Genomic DNA, 22,438 nt, shown 5'->3' with positions numbered 1-22,438 from the left:
CCCATTTGTTTATTTTTGCTTTTATTTCTATTGCCATAGAAGAGTGACTTAAAACATTGCTATAATTTAAGTCAGATAATGTTTTGCCTGTGTTCTCTTCTAGGAGTTATTGTCTCATATTTAAGACTTTAAGCCATTTTGAGTTTATTTTTGTGGTAGTGTGAGGATGTGTCCTAACTTCATTGATTTACACGCACCTGGACAACTTTACCAGCACTGCTCTTGCCGAAGAGACTGTCTTTTCTCCATTGTATAGTCTTGCCTCATTTGTCAAAGATTAATTGACTGTAGATGTGTGGATTTATTTCCAGGCTCTCTGTTCTGTTTCCTTGATCCATGTGTCTGTTTCTCCACCAGTGCCACACTGTTGTGATTGCTCTAGCTTAGTAGTATTGTCTCGGAGAAGGCAGTGGCACCCCACTCCAGTACTCTTGCCTGGAAAATCCCATGGACAGAGGAGCCTGGTGGGCTGCAGTCCATGGGGTCGCTGGGAGTCGGACACGACTGAGCGACTTTGCTTTCACTTTTCACTTTCATGCATTGGAGAAGGAAATGGCAACCCACTCCAGTGTTCTTGCCTGGAGAATCCCAGGGACGGCGGAGCCTGGGGGGCTGTTGTCTGTGGGGTCGCACAGAGTCGGATACGACTGAAGCGACTTAGCAGCAGCAGTAGTATTGTCTAAAGTCTGGAGGGTTAAACCGCCTGCTTTGTTCCTTTTCCTCAGGGTTGCTTTGGCAATTCTTTTATGGTGCCGTATAAATTTTAGGATTTTTTGCTTCAGTTGTGTGAAAAATGTCCTGATAAGGATTGCATCAAATCTGTAGCTTGCTTTGGGTAGTATGACCATTTTAACAATATTAATTCTTCCAATCCAAGAGCATGGCATGTCTTTCCGTTTCTTTGAGTCATCTTCACTTTCCTTTATCAATGTTTATAGTTCTCAGCATGTAAGTCTCCTTCACCATCTTGGTCCGGTTTAGTCCTAAGTTTTGTTTTGTTTTTGATGTGATTTTGGAAGGGATTTTTGTCTGAGTATTGCTTCCTCCACTTTCTTGTCATTTCTGTTTGCATGAAATGCGTTTTTTCCATTCCCCTGCTTTCGATCTTGGTGTGCCCTTCCCTCTGAAGTGGGTCTCTTGTAGACAGCATGTTGTAGGCTCTTGTTTTGTTTTTAATCCACTCTCACATATTTTGATTGGAGCATTTAGTCCATTGACATTTAAGGCAATTATTAATTGATATGTATTACCACTATACACCATAAAGTATATGTATTACCACTTTAGACCTTTGTTTTCCAGTTGGTGTTGTTTCTTGTTTGTTCCTTTCTTTTGTTTTTCCTTTTGCGGTTTGATGGGTTTCTTCTGTGTGGTGCATGTGTGTCCTTTTGTTTTTTGTCAGTCTGCTCTATATCTTTGATCTGTGACTCACTCTTCTCGATGCTCAATTGCCTCATTTTGGTCAGTGGGGGTCCTGGCAGGCTGGCTCCCATGCTCCTGTGTGCCTTTCACTTGCACTCATTAAACCTTGAGACACTTCCCTGCTTTGAGCCCCAGCAAGATTTGGGTGCATTTCTTGTGCTAAACCTAGAATTAGTCAATTTTTTAAGAGGTCATGATGGTTGTTTTTTTTTTTTAAGTGAGAAATGATATTTAGAGGCTACATTCTGGGCACCAGATATGCTTATTCTGCTGAATATTTTTCTAGGCCTTTTCAGTGGCCAGAGCTAAGAAATACAAAGTTTTAAAATAAGGAAAGAGAGATCTTGAGTTTACACTGGTACTGAAATGTAAGATTATACTTAAAACATTTTTTTAATCTTCTTAGTTTTGGCTGTGGTGGGTCTTTGTTGCGGCACGGGCTTTTCTCTGGTTGCGGTGAGTGGGGGTTTCTCACTGCAGTGGCTTCTCTTGCTGTGGGGCAGAGGCTGGGGGCTGCAGCGGTTGTGGTTCCCAGGCTCTAGAGCACAGGCTCAGTAGTTACGCTGCATAGAGTTGGTTGCTCTGTGGCATGTGGGATCTTCCCAGATCAGGGATCAAACCTGTCTCTCCTGCACTGGCAGACAGATTCTTTACTATTAAGCCACCAGGGGAGGCCAAGATTATACTTTTTATGTAACTGATTTTATACTGAAAATCTTGGTTCCTAAAATTTTCCTACTGTCTACACACACATACATACATATACACATATATATGCACAGATTTCAAAATGTCAAGACCAATATTAATTCTAACCTTAGGACACCGCATAAAGTTGAGGGTGTATTTGCAGTTAGTTCTTCATATCCTTAGACTATATCATATTAAGGATGTATATAAGTCAAAATTCTGTGCTGTAAAAGTCACAGAGAATAATTTTTTTTTTTTTACCAACTCAGTGGCCTGTCTCGTTTCATCTGTGTTCTTATCCCCTCTTCCTCGGTGGATTATTTTTAAACAAATCCTAGCATTATAGTATCTATTGCAGTATATATATCTAAAATATAAAGTTTTTTCCTTAAAAAAAAAAAACCCATAGATATAATATCATCACACCTCAATTATAATTCCTTATTATCGAATCTTAATATTAAGTGTCAGATGTCTCAATATTGTCATCATTAAGTTAGGGTTAAAATATCCAGTTGCCTCATTTCTTTTTACACTTGGCTTGCTTGGATCAGGATCCAAATAAGGGCTATCTATTGCAGTAGTTGAAAATTTCTTTTTAAGTCTCTTTTAATCTGTAAATTCCTCTTCTCTCAATCTTTTTTTGTTTTTCGCCTTGGCATTTCTTTTGTTGAAAAAGCTGGATTGTTTGTGCTGTAAGGACCCTACATTCTGGATATCACTGCTTAAAACAGATCTTTTCCTGGCCTCCCTAACAGCTTATCAGTCTGAACACTCCTGAGCCCAGGTCAGTGGCTCCTGTGTTACTATGAGGGGCCTCTCCAGACATAGGTCCCCACTCAGTCTCTTGCTCCCCGCTCTGGGCTTCTGGACTCTTCCTGTTTGAGAGCTTCTGTGAGTCGGCCTGGAGGACTTGTCAGCCTCTGGTTCTCTCCTGAGTCTCAGAACAGGGAAGCCACTACCTGTTCTGTGCTTCTCTGTGGATGGATGTGGGCAGTTGTGGCTCCAGGCACCGCTCCCCCAACCCCAGAGTGGGCAGACAGGCTGAGCACATGGAAAATCGGTCTGCATGGAGGCTTCTGAGTGTTAACCAGCGGGGCTCATGTCTGCTCTGGGAGTCTCTGAGCCAGCTTACCGAAGGTGTTGAGTCGGAACCAGCTGAGCCAGGGCAGAGGCCCTGGTAGGCCTGGCAGTGTAGCAAGATTTTAGAATGCAAGAAGTGCCCTGGCCTCCGGAAAGGAAAAGCTGGTCCTCTGCTGAGCCAGGAGAGAGCAGGATCACAGCCAGACGTGTAGGACTGATTTGGGGGGAAATAGGGTCAGGTCTGCATTTGATTAATAAGGTGAGAGGCAAAGCTGGCGTGGGCATCAGTGCCATCACTGTATGAGGCCTGGGGTGTCACCAGTGTCCTAGGAGAGTTGGGAGAGAGAACGGGTGGGGGTGGTAGCCCTTCTGATCAGCGTTCTAGGAAAGCCAGGCAGCCCTGGTTGAGAGCTCCTGGCCTGTGGCTCCCGCCTGAACTGCTCTCTCCATGTTCTTTCCTAGACCTGCCAGGTGTGCCAGATGCTGCTGCCCAACCAGTGTAGCTTCTGCGCCCACCAGCGGATCCACGCCCACAAGTCCCCCTACTGTTGTCCGGAGTGTGGGGCCCTCTGCCGCTCTGCCTACTTCCAGACCCACGTAAAGGAGAACTGCCTGCACTATGCCCGCAAGGTGGGCTACAGGTGGGTGTTGTCCTGGGCTTGCCCAGTGGCTGCTGCTTTTTCTGGACCATAACTCATTTCAGACTGGAGTTTTGGGAATTTCCTAGTGGTCTAGTGGTTAGGATTGGGTACTTCCATTGCTGTGGCCCAGGTTCAATCCCTGGCTGGGGAACTGAGATTCCATAAGCCACATATTTTGGCATAGCCAAACTATAAGAGGAATTTTGAGTTTTAGTCTTATGAGCCCTGGGCTCCAGCTTAATAAGACGAGAATGTTGATTGGTATGTGGACAGACATTTTTACTTTGTAGGGAACCAGAAGAGCAAGGAAAAGAACAAGGAGTTAAAAAGTTAAACATTGGGGGGAAAAAAAAGGGCTTTGGGACCTCCCTGGCCATTCAGTGGTTAAGACTCCAAGCTTCTACTTCAGGGGACGCAGGTTTGATCCCTGGTTGGGGAACTAAGATGCTGTGAGTGGCCCAGTGCGGCCAAAAGATGAAAAAAAGAGAAAAGCTTTAAAGAGGAAGGTATTGGGGAGATTAGGCTATACCTAACGTTCACTTTGTCAGTTTGATTTTTAAAGGTATATAAATTTGCTCAGAAGTTATGCTTGGCATATTAATTTTAAAGTACTATTTCAATAATAAATTTGCAATTTTTGGTAGTTTCAAATATTCTCAATTTCTGAACAAATGGCAAGCTGCCAAAGTCAAAGGACTTGTATCTTTGTGTTGATTAGTTTTTGTCAGTTTGTGAGAAGTAAGACCTGAGAATGGAAAAAATGATCAGCTTCATGGTAAAACCAAGAGAAAACTATTTTAAACTGATCTATTTCTATGGTGTTAAACAAATATAAGCAAGAAGTCATTTTCAGAAAAAAGATCAAAATGAGGGTGAATGCTCCTTCTAAAACTCATTGATCTATAATTTTACATTGACCCAATCAGGTCTCCTTTACTTGTTTACTTGCTTGGGAGTTTCTACATTTTATGTTTTTTGATCATTTTTGCTTCAGAAATTTAATTTTGCCCAAATTTATTAAGGTTTTCTTCTCTTTGGTATTAAATTTTGACTTAGTTCATTTAGTGGGCTTCCCAGATGGCCCAGTGGTAAAGAACATGCCTGCCAATGCAGGTGACACAGGAGACACCGGTTCAATCCCTGGGTCAGGAGGATCCCCTGGAGAAGGGCATGGCAACCACTCCAGTGTTCTTGCCTGGGGAAACCCATTTTCCCTTGCCTGGGAAACCACTAGGGGAGACTGGCGGCCTGCAGTCCATGGGGTTGCAAAGAGTTGGACATGACTAAGCAACTGAGCACAGTTCATTTAATAAACTTTTTTTGAGTTCTTACTGTTGTCTTTAGCCTTGTGCCAAACACTCAAGACACAAAGATGGTTAAAATTCATCTGCACTCAAGGGGGCTTTAATCTGATGGCTTACAAACATCATGCAGGTACTTATGATTCAGAGTGGTTAAGTCCTGTATTTGAGGAATGGTCAGGAAAGCTTTGTAGAGAATATAGGAGGAGATTTTTAGGTAGAAAGAAGGAGGCGAGCCTATCTGGCAAGAGCAAAAGCAAGGGTGCCAGCACACACAGAAAACTCCTAGGAAAGATAAGCATGGTGTAGGCCATGATGAACTGGAGGAAGGGTGAGCAGTGGGACAAGGGGGTTGGTAGGGGCCAGGCCACGTAAAACCTTGTATTCTTTGGCAGGCATCTGGACTGTTTTCCTTGGGGTGGTGAGGAGCAATGGGAAGATTTGCAGCAGGGGAGTGATCCAGCCAGATCTGTGTTTTAGAAATATTCTGGAAAGCTGATATGTGTATTAGAGGTGAGAGACTAGAGACTGGCTGTGTGACAATTCTGATGAGACCCTGAGGGATCCAGCTAAGGCATGGCTGTGAGGATAGAGAGAAGGGAAGCCGGAGAGAGAGTAGAAGCGCTAGGCTTGAGGATGGCTTATACGCCAGGGTGAGGGATGGGGAGTGGTTAGTGATCACTTCCAGGTTTGTCTCTTGGGATAACTACTTTCAAATGTAGACTAATTTCTTTTATGTGTTAGGGAGAATGGACATGCTAACATACATGGAAGAAAACAACCCAGAGATCGGGTTATACAGAGCCCTTGCCGCCATGTTGCAAAGAGCATTGCTTGGCAGCATTCTCGGCTATGTTTTGCAGTATTCATAACACTTGAAAATACCTTTCTAATTTTGACTTAAGTGTATGCTGCTTATTTTAAGATCAAATTGAATCCAGTAGCAATCAATACTTTAATTTTTGTACTTGAATTTTTAAAAAAATATATTGATTTATTTGGCTGCATTGTGGGTTTAGTTGCCCCATAGCATGTGGGATCTTCCCCACCCAGGGATCAAACCCGTGTCCCTCTTCATTGGAAGGCAGATTCTTAACCACTGTACCACCAAGAAAGTCCCTGTATTTAAATCTTGAATCCAAGAAGTTTTCAGTAATGCAGATGGATTAATAGTATTTTTTTTGTACTTTAATTAAATATTTTACCTCCTTCTGTAAGAGTAAAAAGCAATGTAATGTCTTAAAAATAGTTTATCAAGCCTTTTTGTAAGAGAGGTCAGACAAAAAGATGCCGCTAGGATTACCAAAGATACTGACGTTAATGTTTTCAGTGATCTGTGGTTGAACACAGAGGATGCACACTGACATAGTAGTCGTTGTGCTTAAGATCTTCAGCTATTAGTGCATTTTTGTAACAGCTTTTATTCAGATGTACTTCATGTACCATCCTATTCACCCATTCAAGGTGTCCTATTCGGTGGTTTTTACTATATTCACAAAGTTTTACAGTCAGTCACAATGATCAGTTTTAGAGTATTTTCGTCGCCCATAAAGAAAGAAACTCTATATTTGTAGTCCTTCCATACCAAGCGGACCACAGCTTTCTGTCTCACAGATGTGCCTCCTTTGGATGTTTCATTTCGATGGGATCATAGAATATATAGTCTTAGCATAATAACTTCAAGATTCATCCATGCTATAACAAACAATAGTTATTCACTCCTGTTTTGGGTTTTATGAATAATGCTGCTGATGAACATTTATGTACAAGTTATTATGTAACAATGTTTTCAGTCCTTTTGGATATATACCTGGGAGTAAAATAGCTGAGTCAAATTGAGGAACTGCCACATTTGTCTTTCAAAGTAGCTATACCACATTTATATTCCCACCAGGGGTGGACTGACTTTTGATTATAGTTATTGTGGGTGTAAAGTGATATCTCATTATGGCTTTGATTTGCATTTCCCTGGCAGATAATGATGTCAAGCGTATCTTCATAAATTTATTGACCATTTGTATATTTTCTTTGGAGAAATCTCTATGCAGATCCTTTGCCCATTTAAAAATTGTGTTGTCTTTTTGTTGTTGAACTGTAAGGGTTCTTTATATATTCAGGTTGCAGATCTCTTGTCAGATATATGATTTGCAAGTATTTTCTCCCATTCTCTGGATATTAATAATTTTTAGTAAATGCTAAGAGTACCTGTGTTCCATTTCAATGAGCTCTACTATAGAGTTTTATATTAATGATATTTTTATTTATTTTAAAGTTGTATCTCTTGGCTGTGCTGGATCTTTGTTGCTTTGCATAGGCTTGCTCTCCTTTCGATGGCTTCTCTTGTTGCAGAGCACAGGCTCTAGGTGCATGGGCTTCAGTAGCTGTGCACGGGCTTAGTTGCTCTGTGGCAGGTGGAATCTTCTCGGACCAGAAACGGAACCCATGTCACCTACACTGGCAGACAGATTCTTACCCACTGGGCCACCAGGGAAGTCCCAACACTGTAATATTTTTAGGGTTTTGTAAATTATTCTGCTCTTTGTTGATAATTTGGAGAGTGCCGATGATGTCATAAGGAAGCAAGTTTAGACTATTTAATAATATGTTATTTACTTATTATTTGTGATTATTAACAAAGCTACATATTTTACTGCTCTTTATCTTTTCTAAAGATTAAGCTCAGTCATGTCCAACTCTTTGCAACCCCATGGACTGTGGAGTCCATGGAATTCTCCAGGTCAGAATACTGGAGTATGTACGCTTTCTCTTCTCCAGGTAATCTTCCCAACCCAGGGATTGAAGCCAGGTCTCTTGCACTGCAGGCAGATTCCTTACCAGCTGAGCCACCAGGGAAGCCCTATCTTTTCTAAAGCTTTATATATTTGACAGCTGCTGCTGCTGCTAAGTCGCTTCAGTCGTGTCCGACTCTATGCGACCCCATAGATGGCAGCCCACCAGGCTCCCCCGTCCCTGGGATTCTCCAGGCAAGAACACTGGAGTGGGTTGCCATTTCCTTCTCCAATGCATGAAAGCATATGGTTCCATAATTGTCTGTTTTCTCTTAAAAAAAAAACAGTTGGTAAAGAGTTGTGTCTTGGGGTTAGATTTCTTTTTCTACACAGCTTTTCATTAGTTTGCAAACCTTGTTTGATTCATTCCTTCACTGAGACCATTTGGCCATGTTTTTTTTCCCCCTTTATGTTCTTACTTTCCATGAGGTTTCTTTCAAGAATGTCTGCTGGAAAAAAATTAAAAAATTAAAAAAAAAAAAGAATGTCTGCTGGGCAATAGAATGGATTTTCACTTGTACTTATATTGCTCCTGTAGGAGTTTGGTCAAACTGTGCAAATAAAACCACTTAGATTCTTTATACATGTCAGGTGTATTTGGCTACTTTGAATGAATTTGGAAATGTGTGGATTTTTTTCTCCCCTCATAAATTACTTGTGGTATAGATATGCTTCTGTGTGCTAGGAGCTGGTCACTATTTTGTTTGGCAGGAGAGAAAAGAAAATATAATTGAGTGTAAGTAGTTTGTATGGAAGCTCTAACACATACACATTTAGTAATGAATGCTCGTTGGCCTTAGTTGCGAACAGGCTTTGGGTTCTGTGCACTTTTCCTCATTTGTGAAAAGGTGATTTTGTCTCCCCCTATCTCCCTGCCCTGCCCTAAACACACACAAAAGGATGAAAAACAAAAAGGATTGGTCAGGATTCTGTGATGAGTCATGTGGATTGCAAAAATGGGCTAATATATTGAAATGAATGTAATATTTGTAGTCAAAGAATTCTTAAGTGAAAAAATGTCCTTTCTTTCAGTAAAGTGACACCCTCTCTTCTAGATTACTGGGATGCCAAGGTTACAGGAGCAAGCAATATTGCAACCAATGGAAAATAATAGTTACCTCAAGAGCTGGGAGCAGGGAGGGTGTTCTCTCATGTAGGGAGACCTGTCTGTGTTTTCAGGCGAGAAGAAAGACTGAACACATGAGAGAGGCTAGGAACCCAAATAGATGCAGGTTAGCTTAGAGGAACGTCATTTTCTGATGTTGAAGAAAGGAAACACAGCATTTATAGAGAGAGATTTTGAAGTTGAAAAAAGAGTTCCACATGACCTAAATTTCAGAGAAACGGTTTAAGACAATTCCTACATTATAAAAATGATATAGTCACGAAACAAAACTCAGAAAGTACAAATCATTAGGGGAAACGAGAAATAAAAATGTTATCCATAGTCCCACCAAGGAGAACTTAGAACACTGACGAGCTGCAGAGTCCAGAACGGTATCAGACACGTGTGCCTACTGAGAGCTTGAAGTATAGCCAGGGAAACTGGCCGTTTTATTTTACTGATTGAAATTTAAATAGTCACACGGACAGTGCCGCATGAAACACTTCCGTCATCACAGCAAGTTCCGCAGTGCTGCTCTAGAGCACTTCTTGGGCTTTGAGGGCTGTTTGTTTCAATGTGGTTGTCATGGCGAGTGTAGCACCTCCTTGGTGTACATTTTATTAAGTGAACATCCCTGCCTATTCTGTGCGCGTGTGGGGAGGCCCAGGCTTTCTGCAGTCTCCTTCTAAACTCGCCCTGGACTCCTGCAGTTGGATCACACTTAAATGGGTGCTATTAATGTCATTTTTGAACCATACTCCCCTTTCTCCACTCCCACCAGCTCCTCTGGTTAGGCTCAATCAAGTTTTTGGCTTGCAGAAGAATATTCTCTGGCCTGTGAGGGGAGGGCTTTCTTTCCCCTTCTCGACCTGGAGGGTCTTGGGCTTGGGAGGCCCTGGGTAACTGCATTGTGCCTGGCGGCAGCAAGCACACTTCCAAAGCCAAATGCATAAGGGAGGGGTGGGTCCCTAGATGGCTCTCTTCCTGTCCTCCGTCCCTCCTCTTCTAGCACCACTTCTTGGTCTGACGTACCTGTTCCCCCGGCCCCACCTCTGTCATCCAGGTGCATCCACTGTGGGGTTGTCCATTTGACCTTGGCCTTGCTGAAAAGCCACATCCAGGAGCGGCACTGCCAGGTTTTCCACAAATGTGCGTTCTGCCCCATGGCCTTCAAGACTGCCAGTAGCACCGCGGACCACAGCGCCACCCAGCATCCCACCCAGCCCCACAGACCCTCCCAGTGAGTGTGGCTGCAGGGCCTGCAGGCCTGTGGGAGTGGAGCAGATTGGCCTGGGGCCCTGCGGGAGGTGTTGGATGGACTGGGAAGCCTGGGCTAGTGGTAGAGAGTGGCTAGAAGCCGGGAGTGCTTTGGAGATGTCTGAGACTGGGGAGTGTCCACGTTGGCTCAGAGTATTGCTTTTCCCAACCCGAGTCTGCTTTGGAGAGCTCACATGTCAGGTGGAGGGGCCTGTGGTTTTGCCGGCTGGGCCTTGGTCACCTCACACCCTGGGGCTTGTCGTGGCAGGCTCATTTATAAGTGCTCCTGCGAAATGGTCTTCAACAAGAAGAGGCACATCCAGCAGCACTTCTACCAGAACGCCAGCACGGCGCAGGTGGGCGTCTTCAAGTGCCCCGAGTGCCCGCTGCTGTTCCTGCAGAAGCCGGAGCTGATGCAGCATGTCAAGGTGGGGCGCCTTGGGGAGGGGCCTGGGGAGACGGGGTGCCTGGCCCTGCGTCGCCCGCCCCCAACCAGTCAGTAATCGCTCCCTCTGTCCCCAGAGCACCCATGGCGTGCCCCGCAACGTGGACGAGCTGTCCAGTCTCCAGTCCTCAGCAGACTTGTCTTCAAGCCGCCCTGGCCCTCGAGTGCCTGCTGAGCTGCCAGCCCTCAGTGTGACTGCTCGGGGCAGTGCCCTGCCCTCCAGCCGCTGGGGCAGGCCTGAGGCCAACCGCAGGGCTGAGGCCAGGCCCCGGCTGAGGAACACAGGCTGGACCTGCCAGGAGTGCCAGGAGTGGGTTCCAGATCGGGAGAGCTACGTGTCCCACATGAAAAAGAGCCACGGTCGGGTAAGTGTGGCACGTGCAGGCCTGTCTGTCCTGCAAGGTCAGAGCCCCCTCCACAGCATGACCCCCTGTGGTTCCTGGTGCCATGGGCATGGTGGGCGGCACAGATCCTGAGTTCTCGGGGCATCCTCCTTTCTATCTGCCTCCTCTGAGAAGATGCACCCAGAACTGTCTTAGGGTTCTGATGCCTTGCATCCTGTTGTCCCCATAGACGTTGAAGCGGTACCCATGTCGGCAGTGTGAACAGTCCTTTCACACCCCCAACAGCCTGCGCAAACACATCCGCAACAACCATGACACAGTGAAGAAAGTCTACACTTGTGGGTGAGTCCCTGGAGGTGGGAGCCAAGAGGCCGAAATTCATCCAGACTGCCGTGGTACCCCTGGGACTTTTCTCAGCTATGAGATCAGGGCTCAGAGGCAAGAGACAAGCAAGATTCTGCTGGGAAGTGCTGTGGCTAGGTCAGAAACTCCCTAAGCCCAGGCCGCCTTGCCCCATGGTGGTGGAGGGCCCTGAGGTTGGAGAGGAGTGGGTGCGATGTGAGCAGGTGCTCTGTCAGCCATGAGACTTCAGCGCCATCTCTCCGAGCTTTCGGACAGAACAGGCTGCTCTGTCAGGCTGACCGCTGGGCCTGCACTTGGGTCTCTGGACACTGACACCAGAGAGAGGAGAGTCAGGTCACAGCTTAGGGCCAGTACAGATACTCTGACTTCCTGTCATCTTCCACCTTGGCTGGCTTGTACTGGCTGGATTTCCCAGTGCCACCCTGCCAGCCCGAGGACCACCCTGCCTGCCCCAGACTGTCTCTCCTAGAGCCAGAGGCAGCTTCACTTCAGCCTGCCTGCCCGGCCCCCTGGACCCTGGGGCCAACCATCTTACACGGCCGCTCTGGCTGTGCTTCTGCAGGTATTGCACAGAGGATAGCCCCAGCTTTCCTCGGCCCTCCCTCCTGGAGAGCCACATCAGCCTTATGCACGGTATCAGAAATCCTGATTTGAGCCAGACGTCCAAAGCCAGACCTTCGGGTGGACATTCCCCTCAGGTGAGTGCAGGGCCCCTGCCCGCCGGAGCAGCTTGTCCGGTGAGGCTGGAGCTGGAGGGGTGCTGGACAGGTTACTGGAGCCCACATGTCCTTGTGGCTGGGGAGCAGCCAGCAGTGACAGCAACCTCCATGCTGGTCACCCTCTAGCCTCATGGGACCTGCCTGGAGACCGCACACAAAGAAAGGAGCAGAGATCCACGAGGCAAGCCAGTGGCCTTTTCTTGTTGCATTTCCCTGTCACTGCAAGCCCTCCCTTGGTGTGTCCTGTGCCCTGTGGACACTGGATTGCTTCCCACGTGCCTCCTGCCTCTGCCTATCTGCGGTCCTAGGAGGTGGGGTGGGTAGGCCTGCCTGTTGGGAGAGGGTGCGATGCTTCACTGAGTCACACCCCCATCCCCACCCCACCCCTCAGTTTCAGAGGAGCCAGACCCAGACTCCCACTGCCCCAGGCCCTCTGACCTCACCCATGTTTCATGCCCTGTACCCATTTCTGGTCAGCTTCTGGGGCAGCCTCGTGTCCCTCTTTCCAGTGGGCTCCCCCAACTCCATGGTGAGGGCAGCTCCTCATAGGGGTAGGCATGTCTGGGAAACCGAGAGAGCTGCCTGGCTTTTGGCGGGGGCTCTTTACTGGCTATTCAGAGAAGGGCCCTGGGCTGCAAAGGCCCTTTCACACACAGCAGGTAGGGTGTCACTTGGCGTTTCGGCAAAACTGTCCATGATTAAGATGCACACCTTCTCTTCTCTGCAGATGCGTACACCCTTTCATCTAGCAGTTCCACTTCTGAGATTTATCTGTCAGATAGCTCTGGCCCAGGGGATAAAGAAATCTGTCACTATCTGTTGTTAAGTGAGAAAAAGCAGGGTGAAGAGAAGTGTGCGTGCAGTGCTGTCATCCTGTAAAAGGTGGTGGTTGTATTTCTGGGCGTGACTGGAGCATCTTTTGGCAGTACCTCAGAACCCCAGCATTGTCTGGGGAGCCAGGGAGGGGGGACTTCATCTCTTCTGTACCCTTCCCACGTCTTTGGAATATGGTACATGGATGTGTCCATTAAAACAAGTAAAAGAAGCAAACCAAACCTAGACCAGGACTTTGGGCTGGGCTGAGCCCGGCCTGGGTGGTGGACTCCCAGGCTCACGTCATTTCTCCTTCAGGTGAACCATCTGAAAAGACCAGTCAGCAGAGTGGGGGCTGCTCCTGACACCAGCAATGGCACGCCAGTCTCTTCCACCAAAAGGCACAAGTCGCTTTTCCAGTGTGCGAAATGTAGCTTTGGCACGGACTCGGGGCTGGAGTTCCAGCGCCACATACCTCAGCACCAGAAGGACAGCTCCACAGCCCAGTGTCTCCTCTGTGGCCTGTGCTACACCTCTGCTGGCTCGCTCAGCCGCCACCTCTTCATTGTCCACAAGGTGAGAGACCAGGAGGAGGAAGAGGCAGAGGCGGCAGAGCCAGAGGAGGGCTCTGGGGAGGAGGTGCCCATGGAGACCAGGGAGAACGGACTGGAAGAAAGTGCCGAGGAGCCTCTGGTGGGCGACTCCAAGACGGGGAGATCACTGGGCCTGGCCCAGGATGAGGACGGGGCCCAAGACGCTCCCAGTCGACCACAGACCTCTCAGGACCGGGACAGCCACACACCGTCCCCGCATGTGTGACCGGAGGCCCTGCGGTGCGTGGTCGGGGTGGCGCCGTGGCGTCCTCCGCCTGCTGTATGGACAGTGGGAAAGAACAGGCCCCATCCGGCGTGAGTGTGTCTGGCTGTGTCCTGGAGCAGGGTCTGCCCTGAGCTGCAGGGGGCTGGGTGGCCCCCAGCCCTGGGAGATGCGGGGTCGCCCAGGACCCTCACAGCTCCGAATCTGCTTCTGTTATTTATGGCTTTGTGCTGCTTCTTGGTACCCCAACTCTCGTCTGTGTCCTTCCAACCCCGCCACTGTCGCCTCTGCTCAAGGCCCTTCAGCAGCCGTGCTCTTCTGGGAGGTCCCCTTTCTCTGCCTTCAGCCTGGGCCTCCCTGCAGCAGCTCACTTCACAATACCAGAGCCTGAGACAGGGGAGGAGGGTGCTGGCGCGGCCCCCTCTCAGAGAGCTCACCCAGCCTGGCTTGCAGAGGGCTGTCGTAAACCATGCCCTTCCTCTCTGTCTTCTCTGATTCCTTCCCCGCAAACAGTCCTGAGGATGCATTGTCGCACAGGCTTATCCTGTCTGTGTGGGTGGGAAAAGCTTCTGTTTGGGAGCCAGGCACAGAGAGGCAGGACCCCCCCCGCTGCCCCCACTGCCCCCTCAAAGGAGCTGTGCGTCCTTGTTCTGCTGCTGTTCTGCCTTTCCTGATGAGCGGGGTTCGAGGCACACAGACATGGGGATATTTGTACTCTTGCTCCTGTGCCATTAGAGAGGCTGCTGCCCCGGCAGCCAGCCCCTCCTCCTCTTGGCTACACTCATGTTGCTCAGACTATATTTCAAATAAAAGAAAACCTTCTTACCACGCAGGTAGGCTCTTGTATTCCTGTTCAGGTGAGCCTGGCCCTACTCTCCTCCTCAGACTTCCCTCACTGGCCCATCTCTGAGAGAGAATGGTGTTTCCTGATGTCCAAGAAGGAAGGTCCTCTTTAGATTCTACAGCTGAGGTTAGGAAACCAGGAGCTCAGAGTTTCTGAAGGGGTGAAGGGAGGGTCGTAATGCTGGTCAGGAGTCACCTCCAAGTCCCCCCTGCAACACTGAGCTAGTGGCATTGGCTTTTAGGGCCTACTGACATTTTGCTGGGCACCTCTATCTTTCCTACAAATGGTTCTCTTCTACTAAGAGAACCCTTTACTGGTGGGAGAGGGGAAGGGATAGAAGGGAGGAATTATTTTTTCTACACTGTTCAAGAGGCTGTGGTATTGTCACTGTTGCAGGGAGCTCAGATGTGGCAGAATGGGGGCTGGACATGGGAGGCTGGGCTGTCTTTTCATTGATGGCAGGGCTAGGACCTGGCCAGCACAAGGAGCTGGCCATGTGGAGGTGCCCTCTGACCTCTTCTCCAAGCGGCTGCTGCAGCCCTGCCTGGGTCAGATTTGGGGCTGAGCCTGGCAGGCTATAGTGCAGCACCGGGAGGTGGGTACTGATGGCATTCTTAGTGTCAATCTTTCAAGGAGGGTATCGAATATCAATTATAAATTATTAAGTCAGATAAATACGCCTGACCTTTTCACAATTGGGAAAAAAAAATTTCTTCCTCTAGCAAATGCCAAATTTCTAGTGGAAATGTTAAAGGCATTGGGAAAGGTTAATGCTTTTTCAGTTTCAGAGAAACAGTATTTTTCAGTGTTTCCCAGGCCTGCCAAGGCCACCATGTCCCTGCTTCCCAAGCAAGCAGTGAGGGCCAAGCAGGCCTGATTCCAGCTGCGTGCAGGGCCAGAGCCGGCCCCCACTCAGGTGTCAGTCCCTCCTGATTCCAGTCTCAGGGTGCCCATCCTGCACCTGGGGCTGTTCGCAGGAACACATTACAGAAGAGATTGGAAAGATAGAAGTGTTGGAAATGGATGGCTGAGTCTCTTCCTGCTCAGAGACTGTTCTTGCTGGAGCCTGGGTAGAGGAGTCAGTGAAATCACAGGTTTGACTTGTCCTGACCTCAGCTCTGTCTCCTTCCTGGGGGTGGCATGGAGTGGAAAGAATGTGGAGCCACTCACCAAGAAACCTGGGTCACAGCTTCTACCCTCAACCAGCTCTTGACAAACCCCTTAACTTTACCAGACCCCTCCCTCAAGATAGGCCTGGTATTTCCCACCTGACTCGGTTCACAAGCTGCTGTGAGTTGATAAGCCAGGAAGCGTTTTCTAGTTTATGAAACACTGTCGATGTCTGGGATTCTTGACCTGACTTTAGGCTTGGAGGGGGCAGTGTACCTCGCCCGCTGTTCAGACTTAGATGCTGATGGTCAGTTCTCCACTGTTCAGTAATAGTGGTAATTAACAGCATTGTAAACCTGCTCGTGGGCCCAGAATCTTGCTAAAAACACTCTCCAGTGGTTCTCCCTTTGTCCTCAGCATTATCTCACAGCGATCCTCTCCATTTTACAGAGAAGGAAACCGAGGCTCAGAGAGTTTAAATAACTTGCTGCTCGACCTTGTAAGTCAAGCCCATCTGGTTCTAAAGTCCACTGTGTCAACTGCTGTGTTGCCTTAGAGACTTGGCTACTCTGGCTGGCGGCCAGCTTATCTCCGGTTTGCAGCCGTCCAGACACCTGCTTTCCTACCTCCCCTGCAGTTGGGATGCCCACTGAGCACCAGGTTCTCTTTGGAGTCAGTCTGTGCCTCTTCATCCCAAGGAGGGCACATTTGCTTGGGGCATTCCATAGCACATGCAGTGTCCCTATGACCTCATTCTTATTGGGATTTACCTTGCCATTTGAAGATCACCATTTTGGGGCGGGGGGGAGCTATTCCAGAAAAGGTGGCTCAACCCTCACAGGGATCGTGGTTCCCTCAGGGTCCAGTATCTTTTGATCTTTTTTCAAAGGTGTCTTTAAAGAGTTCTGTTGCTATCATTTGTTATCAGAAAATGCTTGCTGCTGGAGTGAATGCTGCCCAAGTCAAACAGATAAGATTCTCACCCATGTAGAAACTACAATTTAATACACTCTGAGGCCTGACCAATGACTAGTATTTATTTTCCAACTGCTTTATCGGTGAAATGATATGTCAAATTACTATAATCTGATTGGTATAGAGAGTTCTTCTCATAACTTATGTAAACAGTCTGGCTTTTGAAAACAGCTGTGGTTCAGCGTATTCAACCCACTTTGCCTTCCACGAGGCTGAACACCCCACCCTACCCCTGCCTACCCTGGTCATCACTGTATATTCAGCTCTGGGTACACTTCCTTTTACTTGCTTTTAATTTTTTTCTTTTACATTTTTTGAAGAAAATTAACACACATACATGGTAAGACATCCAAACAATACAAAGGAGAATACAATGAAAAGTAAGCTGCTCATTGGAGGTCAGCCTTTGGTTCCACAGCCCCCTCTCCAGAATTAATCACTGTTTCTATATCTTATGTATCTTTCTGAGTAATTCTATGCATTTACAAGCTTTTTAAAATATGTGTATTTATATATCTATTTTTTAATACAAATGATAGCATTCTCTACACAAGTGTTCTGAAGCTTGCTTTTTGTTCATTTATATCATGGAAATTGTTCCAGATTCATCCAGTGGGGTCAGTCTAATTCTTTGAAAGCTCCTAGGATGGTTCCTTGTATACAGTACTGGTTTAAAGAGTGTTTGAGTGAATTAGTGCATGCCTATGTGGAAGAATCTGATTCATTTGGTAGCTGTCAATTCACAGTTCTCTCAGGGCCTGATATGAGACAGAATCTTCTAGATTCTGGAACATTTCTCCCTGTCTTTTTTAGGGGATCCAGGTCCAAAGCCTGACCTTTTCCACCAACGGCTGCCACAGCAGTCTTAGAGACTGGGAGCCTTCAGTCCCTCTGAAGGAAATGCCTTTTTCTCAGGGGACTTCCCTAGTGGTCCAGTGGTTAGGGCTCTGTTGCTTCCACTGCAGGGGGCATGGGTCCAGTCCCTGGTTGGGGAACTAAGACCCCACAAACCCTGTGGCATGGCCAAAATAAAATTAAAAAAGGCTTTTTCTTATTGGGAAATGATATAGCATTACTAGAAAAAATAAAAACCATGCATATTTATAATCTGTCTTTGTAGTTGTTTTCTTTTTTGCATATCATTTTCCAATCTTTATGCATTTCATAGCTGAGTTTATGATATAATTATGGTAATAACAGTGGTTAACATCAAACTACATGACAGACATCACTCTAACATTCATTCTCCTATTCAGCCTATTTAACAGTCTTGTGAGATAGTGTTATTCCTTTTGGAGGGGAGTGGTTGACCCTGAGGTCATGGAATTAGTAAGGGGCAGAGCTGAGATTCACTAGGTGTGACTAGTGCTGCACTGCCTCTGATTTTGTACCCTACTTTTTTCTACTTAATGTTATGTCTGGACATTTTCCATATTTCTACATAACCTTGAGAATAAACTCACTGGCTATATGATAGAATGAAGAAATCCAGTAACTAGAAGTCAAGAGACCTAGGTTCCAATCTGAATTCTACAGCTTATTTGATCTCTCTTTTCTTGCCCTCAGTTTGGGCCTCTGTCAGATTGGGAGATGGGGAGTTTTAAATTCCTGGGGATCTAGAATTGAACCTGGTTAGATTTTTATCTCCTTGATCCTGTATGTGCTGTGCTTAGTTGCTCAGTCGTGTCCGACTCTTTGTGACCCCATGGGCTGTAGCCCGCCAGGCTCCTCTGTCCATGGGATTTCCCAGGCAAGAATACTGGAGTGGGGTGCCATTTCTCACTCCAGGGAATCTTCCTGACCCAGGAATTGAACCTGCATCTTCTATGTCTCCTGCATTGGCGGGTGAGTTCTTTACCATTTGAGCCACCAGGAAAGTCCCTAAGAAGCCCAGAAGATTTTGTCTTCTTGATCCTGTATGTGTTTATATAGAGGGGACTTAACTAAAGGCAAGACCTCTTGTTGAATTTCTTCTTTTGTTTAATTGTTTTATTTATTTACTTTTGGCCTAGATATATACAAAAATGAAAGACCCCTCCCACTGACCCCCACAAGGTAATATCACTTTTATTTGCATTTATTTATATTTCAGTTTGCATCAGATTTCTGCTTTTTCAGTTAGAATTCTAGTTTTTTTTGAGGAAATGTTTCTTTTGGCTTTTGTCAAGCCTTTCCAAGTCTGAGCTGCGTACTTGGTAATCCTAAAGCATCTTCAAATCCTTCTGTTACCCAGGTAGCTATTCATTAGAGACCTAGGGCCAGATGAATTCTTGAGCTAGTTCATCGTGTCATGTGTTGGCCTTTTAGCATGCTCCTATTTTTTAAAATAATATTTACTACCCTTTGCAAATTCAAAATAGCTTTTAGTGCTTCAATACTGAAAACTCAACAAGTGTGTAGGTAATGGATCGTATGGAAAATGTGGCAAAACAATATGATGAACCCGTTTGAGTCAATTCTAACTGGGAAAATTCTCCATCATAGTGCTCACGTGACGGTGGGCCAGTTGCACCATCTTGTTTCGTGGGTGGGCATGTGTTATTTATAGATAGATACAGATTAAATGGCTCAGTCGTAAAGGATCTGCCTGCCAGTGCAGGAGACATAAGGGATGCAGGTTCCATCCCTGGGTCGGGAAGATCTCCTGGAGGAGGAAATGGCAACCCATTTCAGAATTCTTGCCTGGGAAATCCCATGGACAAACCTGGCAGGCTGCAGTCCATGGGGTCACAGAGTCGGGCGTGACGACTGAGCAACTGAGCTCTCAGATATAGACTAAAATCTATTAGATTTTACTTCTAAAACTTAATCCTATAGTCATTGCCTCTATTTTCTATGAAAATGGAGAAAGTTGATTATGTCTTTGATGTTTCAAGTGAGTAATTAAGCTGCTCTTTGATATTTTAAACTGGGAAGCTCCACTTTTTCTAGACTTCCCCTTTCAGTTATAGCCTAGGGCACACTCTGTACAATTCTATCTTCCTCTGGGGTTTCCTCTTCCTTTGACAAAGTTGCCTGAAATTTTGCCCCAAGACCTATCATGCATGTAGACAGGGCTGCATATATTTGGTATCTGAAGAGGAAGATGAGTTCTGCTTCCTAAGAAGCTCTTTACCTAAGAAGGAAGTGTCCCATTTCTATCCTGGAGGTCTGGGTCTGAGGAGGGTTTTGAATATGATTTTTAAATGGGGAAAAGAAGATGAGGTGAGGGGGATGGGGAGGTGATGGTGAGGAAAGGCACAGACAGTTGTGAAGGAGCAGGCAGGAGAGTTTGAACAGGCAGAGAGTTTAGAACCTGGAACAACACTTGACTTTTAGGGCAGGTGATGCTGGCAGAGGTGGGGTTAGAGAGTAGGGGTGGCTGATGAGGAGGAAGTGGGGCAGGTGCTAACAAGCTCAAAAGTGGAGGCAGTGGCTTCGTTGGTCAATGACGTACCTTGGGTTGACCAGAAATTGCAGCAGCTGTTGCCAGGAGGTATTAACATGTTTTAAAGAATGAGAAGAAGTAGCTGTAGTGGAAAAGGAGGGCTGACTGAGATATAGAAGATCCCTTAGGAAAAAAAGACTTGAAGGAAAAGGACCAGTTCACTCTGCAAGAAGACCTGAAGAGGCCTGGGCTTGGATGGTGTCTTTCCAAGCTCGTGGAGCTTGTGTCCTGGGCCTGACCCATTAATCGCTGCCCCCAACCACAGAGGCACCCTGTCATGTAATGGTAGCTGTATTCTGGAAAAGACCTACATCTGAGGCAGAAACTCCTGGCCCCTCTAATCGGATGTTGAATCAGAATAAGTGGATTGGGGCGGGCACCTGGCCAACACAGCTCTGCACTTGAATCCCAAATTCCCTTTCCAATCAAACCAGAATTAGGAGTGCCTTCTTGTTGCCGGTGATCCTTTAATTGGTGTCCACTTACCCCAGCACAGCTGTGGCCACATCTCCATCCCTGGAGTGCCAGAGTGGCCAGCTCATCCCAGAGCAGCAGGGCTAGAGTCTCCACCCTCAGAATTAGGGACTCAGCTGCCTTGATCATGGGCCTATGGAGCTCTTGGAAGGAGGTCAGATAAAAAGTCCAGAGCACCACAGATTGGCTGGCAGGAAGGGCAGCTTGATTGCAGCAGAAGCCAGAAGTTTCCCAGAAGAAGGCAGGGTCAGCAGAAATCTAGGGCTTTTGTTGAGCTCAGGGCTGAGAACTTTAAAATGCGTGGAATCAAGGGAATGAAAAATAGGAAACTGGATGTGGTGGGGGTGGGTTCAGATAGACATACATTTGATTAACTTACAATGATACTAATGTTTTGCACTGAGATGGGTTGCACGTCTAGGGAGCTTTGAAAATGCCTGGGAAGTTTGCTACAGGTCTGGGAAGCTAATGATACTTCATAAGGTAGGTGTCCCTTGGACTGCAAGGAGATCAAAGCAGTCAATCCTAAAGGAAATCAACCCTGAATATTCATTGGAAGGACTCATACTGAAGCTCCAATACTTTGGCCACCTGATGCGAAGAACCAACTCATTGGAAGAGACCCTGAAGCTGGGAAAGATTGATGGCAGAACGGGACAACAGAGAATGAGATGGTTGGATGGCATCACTGACTCAATGGACTTGAGGTTGAGCAAACTGAGGGAGATAGTAAAGGACAGGGAAGCCTGGCTGCAGTCCTTGGGGCCGCAAAGAGTCAGACACCACTTAGTGCCCGAACAACTACAAGGATAATAATTAACAGTAGCCCAAGATTTTCCTACCACAGGCACCCAGTTTACTTGGGGGCCCCAGAAAGTTCAAAACAATTGGGAAAGTGGATCCTGGCACCAGTACCAGCTCCTACCACACTTCATCAGTGCTTGTATTTAATAGCAAACACTGACTGCCTTGTATCATGGTTATTTCCAAACAGAGCCACAGCATGTGCTCTTCTGCGCAATCCTCTGTCAGAGGATTGATGGCGATTCTGTTTTAATTTTCTGTCTTTCTTTCAGGCTTGAGAAATTCTCAAGGATAGAGACTATAACATTCTCAATACCTGCTATAATGCCTGGCGTGTTGTAGTCAGCTGTGACTTAATAAATCCTTATTGGATCAACAGCTATGACCTTCAGGATCATAAAGGATCATGACCTCACTCCTCTTAACAAAGGAGAGAGATAAAGTTCAGAAATGGTGAGCCACCTGCCCAAGGACACACAACACTCAGTGGAAAGGCCGAACTATAACCCGAGTCTTTGGACTTTTGGCCTAGTTCTTGTTAAACACCAATTTATATATCCTCTTTCTCCTGCTAGACTATAAATCCAGGAAAGAGAGTGTGCCTTTTCCATCTCTCCATCCTTGAATGCTTTGACCTTCCTTACTCAGCTGTGCCCTGATCATCATTAAATTGGCAGATAGCAAGAAGCTGAGAAGAGCAGATTGTACACTGGATGGCAGGAGCAGAATTCAAAAAGACTCAGGTAAGAAGGAAAGGGAATGTGAGATTAGGAAGGTGAGATTTAACAACAGCAACAACAAAAGTGGAAGTTGACACTTAGGATAAAAAAAGACTTTACAAGTAGGTAGAGTAGGAGTGGACTTAGATGAACAGAGGTTTGTGTTGAAAATTTACAGGCTTTGAAATAATTTGGAATAATTTGACTGCCAAAAAAGTTGTTGCTAATTGTGTGACACCCAGACCCAGAAAGGTGCTAATTCAGTTGTGGGCTGCTCTGGTTTGACCTCTGTGGGGA

At 46.6% G+C, this 22,438-nt stretch overlaps 1 protein-coding gene across 4 annotated transcripts in view; it reads left to right on the top strand.

Moving 5' to 3' along the window:
* Positions 1 to 17,265, top strand: part of ZNF592 (zinc finger protein 592) — a 49,981-nt gene extending 32,716 nt beyond the window's left edge. For 2 of the 4 annotated variants that reach the window (XM_040257480.1, XM_040257479.1), the window contains exons 4-10: positions 3,658 to 3,836; positions 10,095 to 10,271; positions 10,557 to 10,716; positions 10,811 to 11,098; positions 11,307 to 11,419; positions 12,003 to 12,138; positions 13,291 to 14,615. In XM_040257480.1, coding sequence (XP_040113414.1) covers positions 3,658 to 3,836; positions 10,095 to 10,271; positions 10,557 to 10,716; positions 10,811 to 11,098; positions 11,307 to 11,419; positions 12,003 to 12,138; positions 13,291 to 13,791 — 1,554 coding nt within the window. In that variant the 3' untranslated portion in view covers positions 13,792 to 14,615. Of the gene's footprint in view, positions 1 to 3,657; positions 3,837 to 10,094; positions 10,272 to 10,556; positions 10,717 to 10,810; positions 11,099 to 11,306; positions 11,420 to 12,002; positions 12,139 to 13,290 lie in introns of all 4 variants that reach the window. The other 2 variants (XM_040257477.1, XM_040257478.1) reach the window with 2 other exon arrangements.
* Positions 17,266 to 22,438: the final 5,173 nt, after the last annotated feature.

This window comes from Oryx dammah, unplaced genomic scaffold (assembly GCF_014754425.2).
Source record: "Oryx dammah isolate SB20612 unplaced genomic scaffold, SCBI_Odam_1.1 HiC_scaffold_16, whole genome shotgun sequence".
NCBI classification, from domain to species: domain Eukaryota; kingdom Metazoa; phylum Chordata; class Mammalia; order Artiodactyla; family Bovidae; genus Oryx; species Oryx dammah.
Note: the sequence above shows the minus strand (reverse complement) of the source record. Positions and strands in the feature narration are given on the sequence as shown.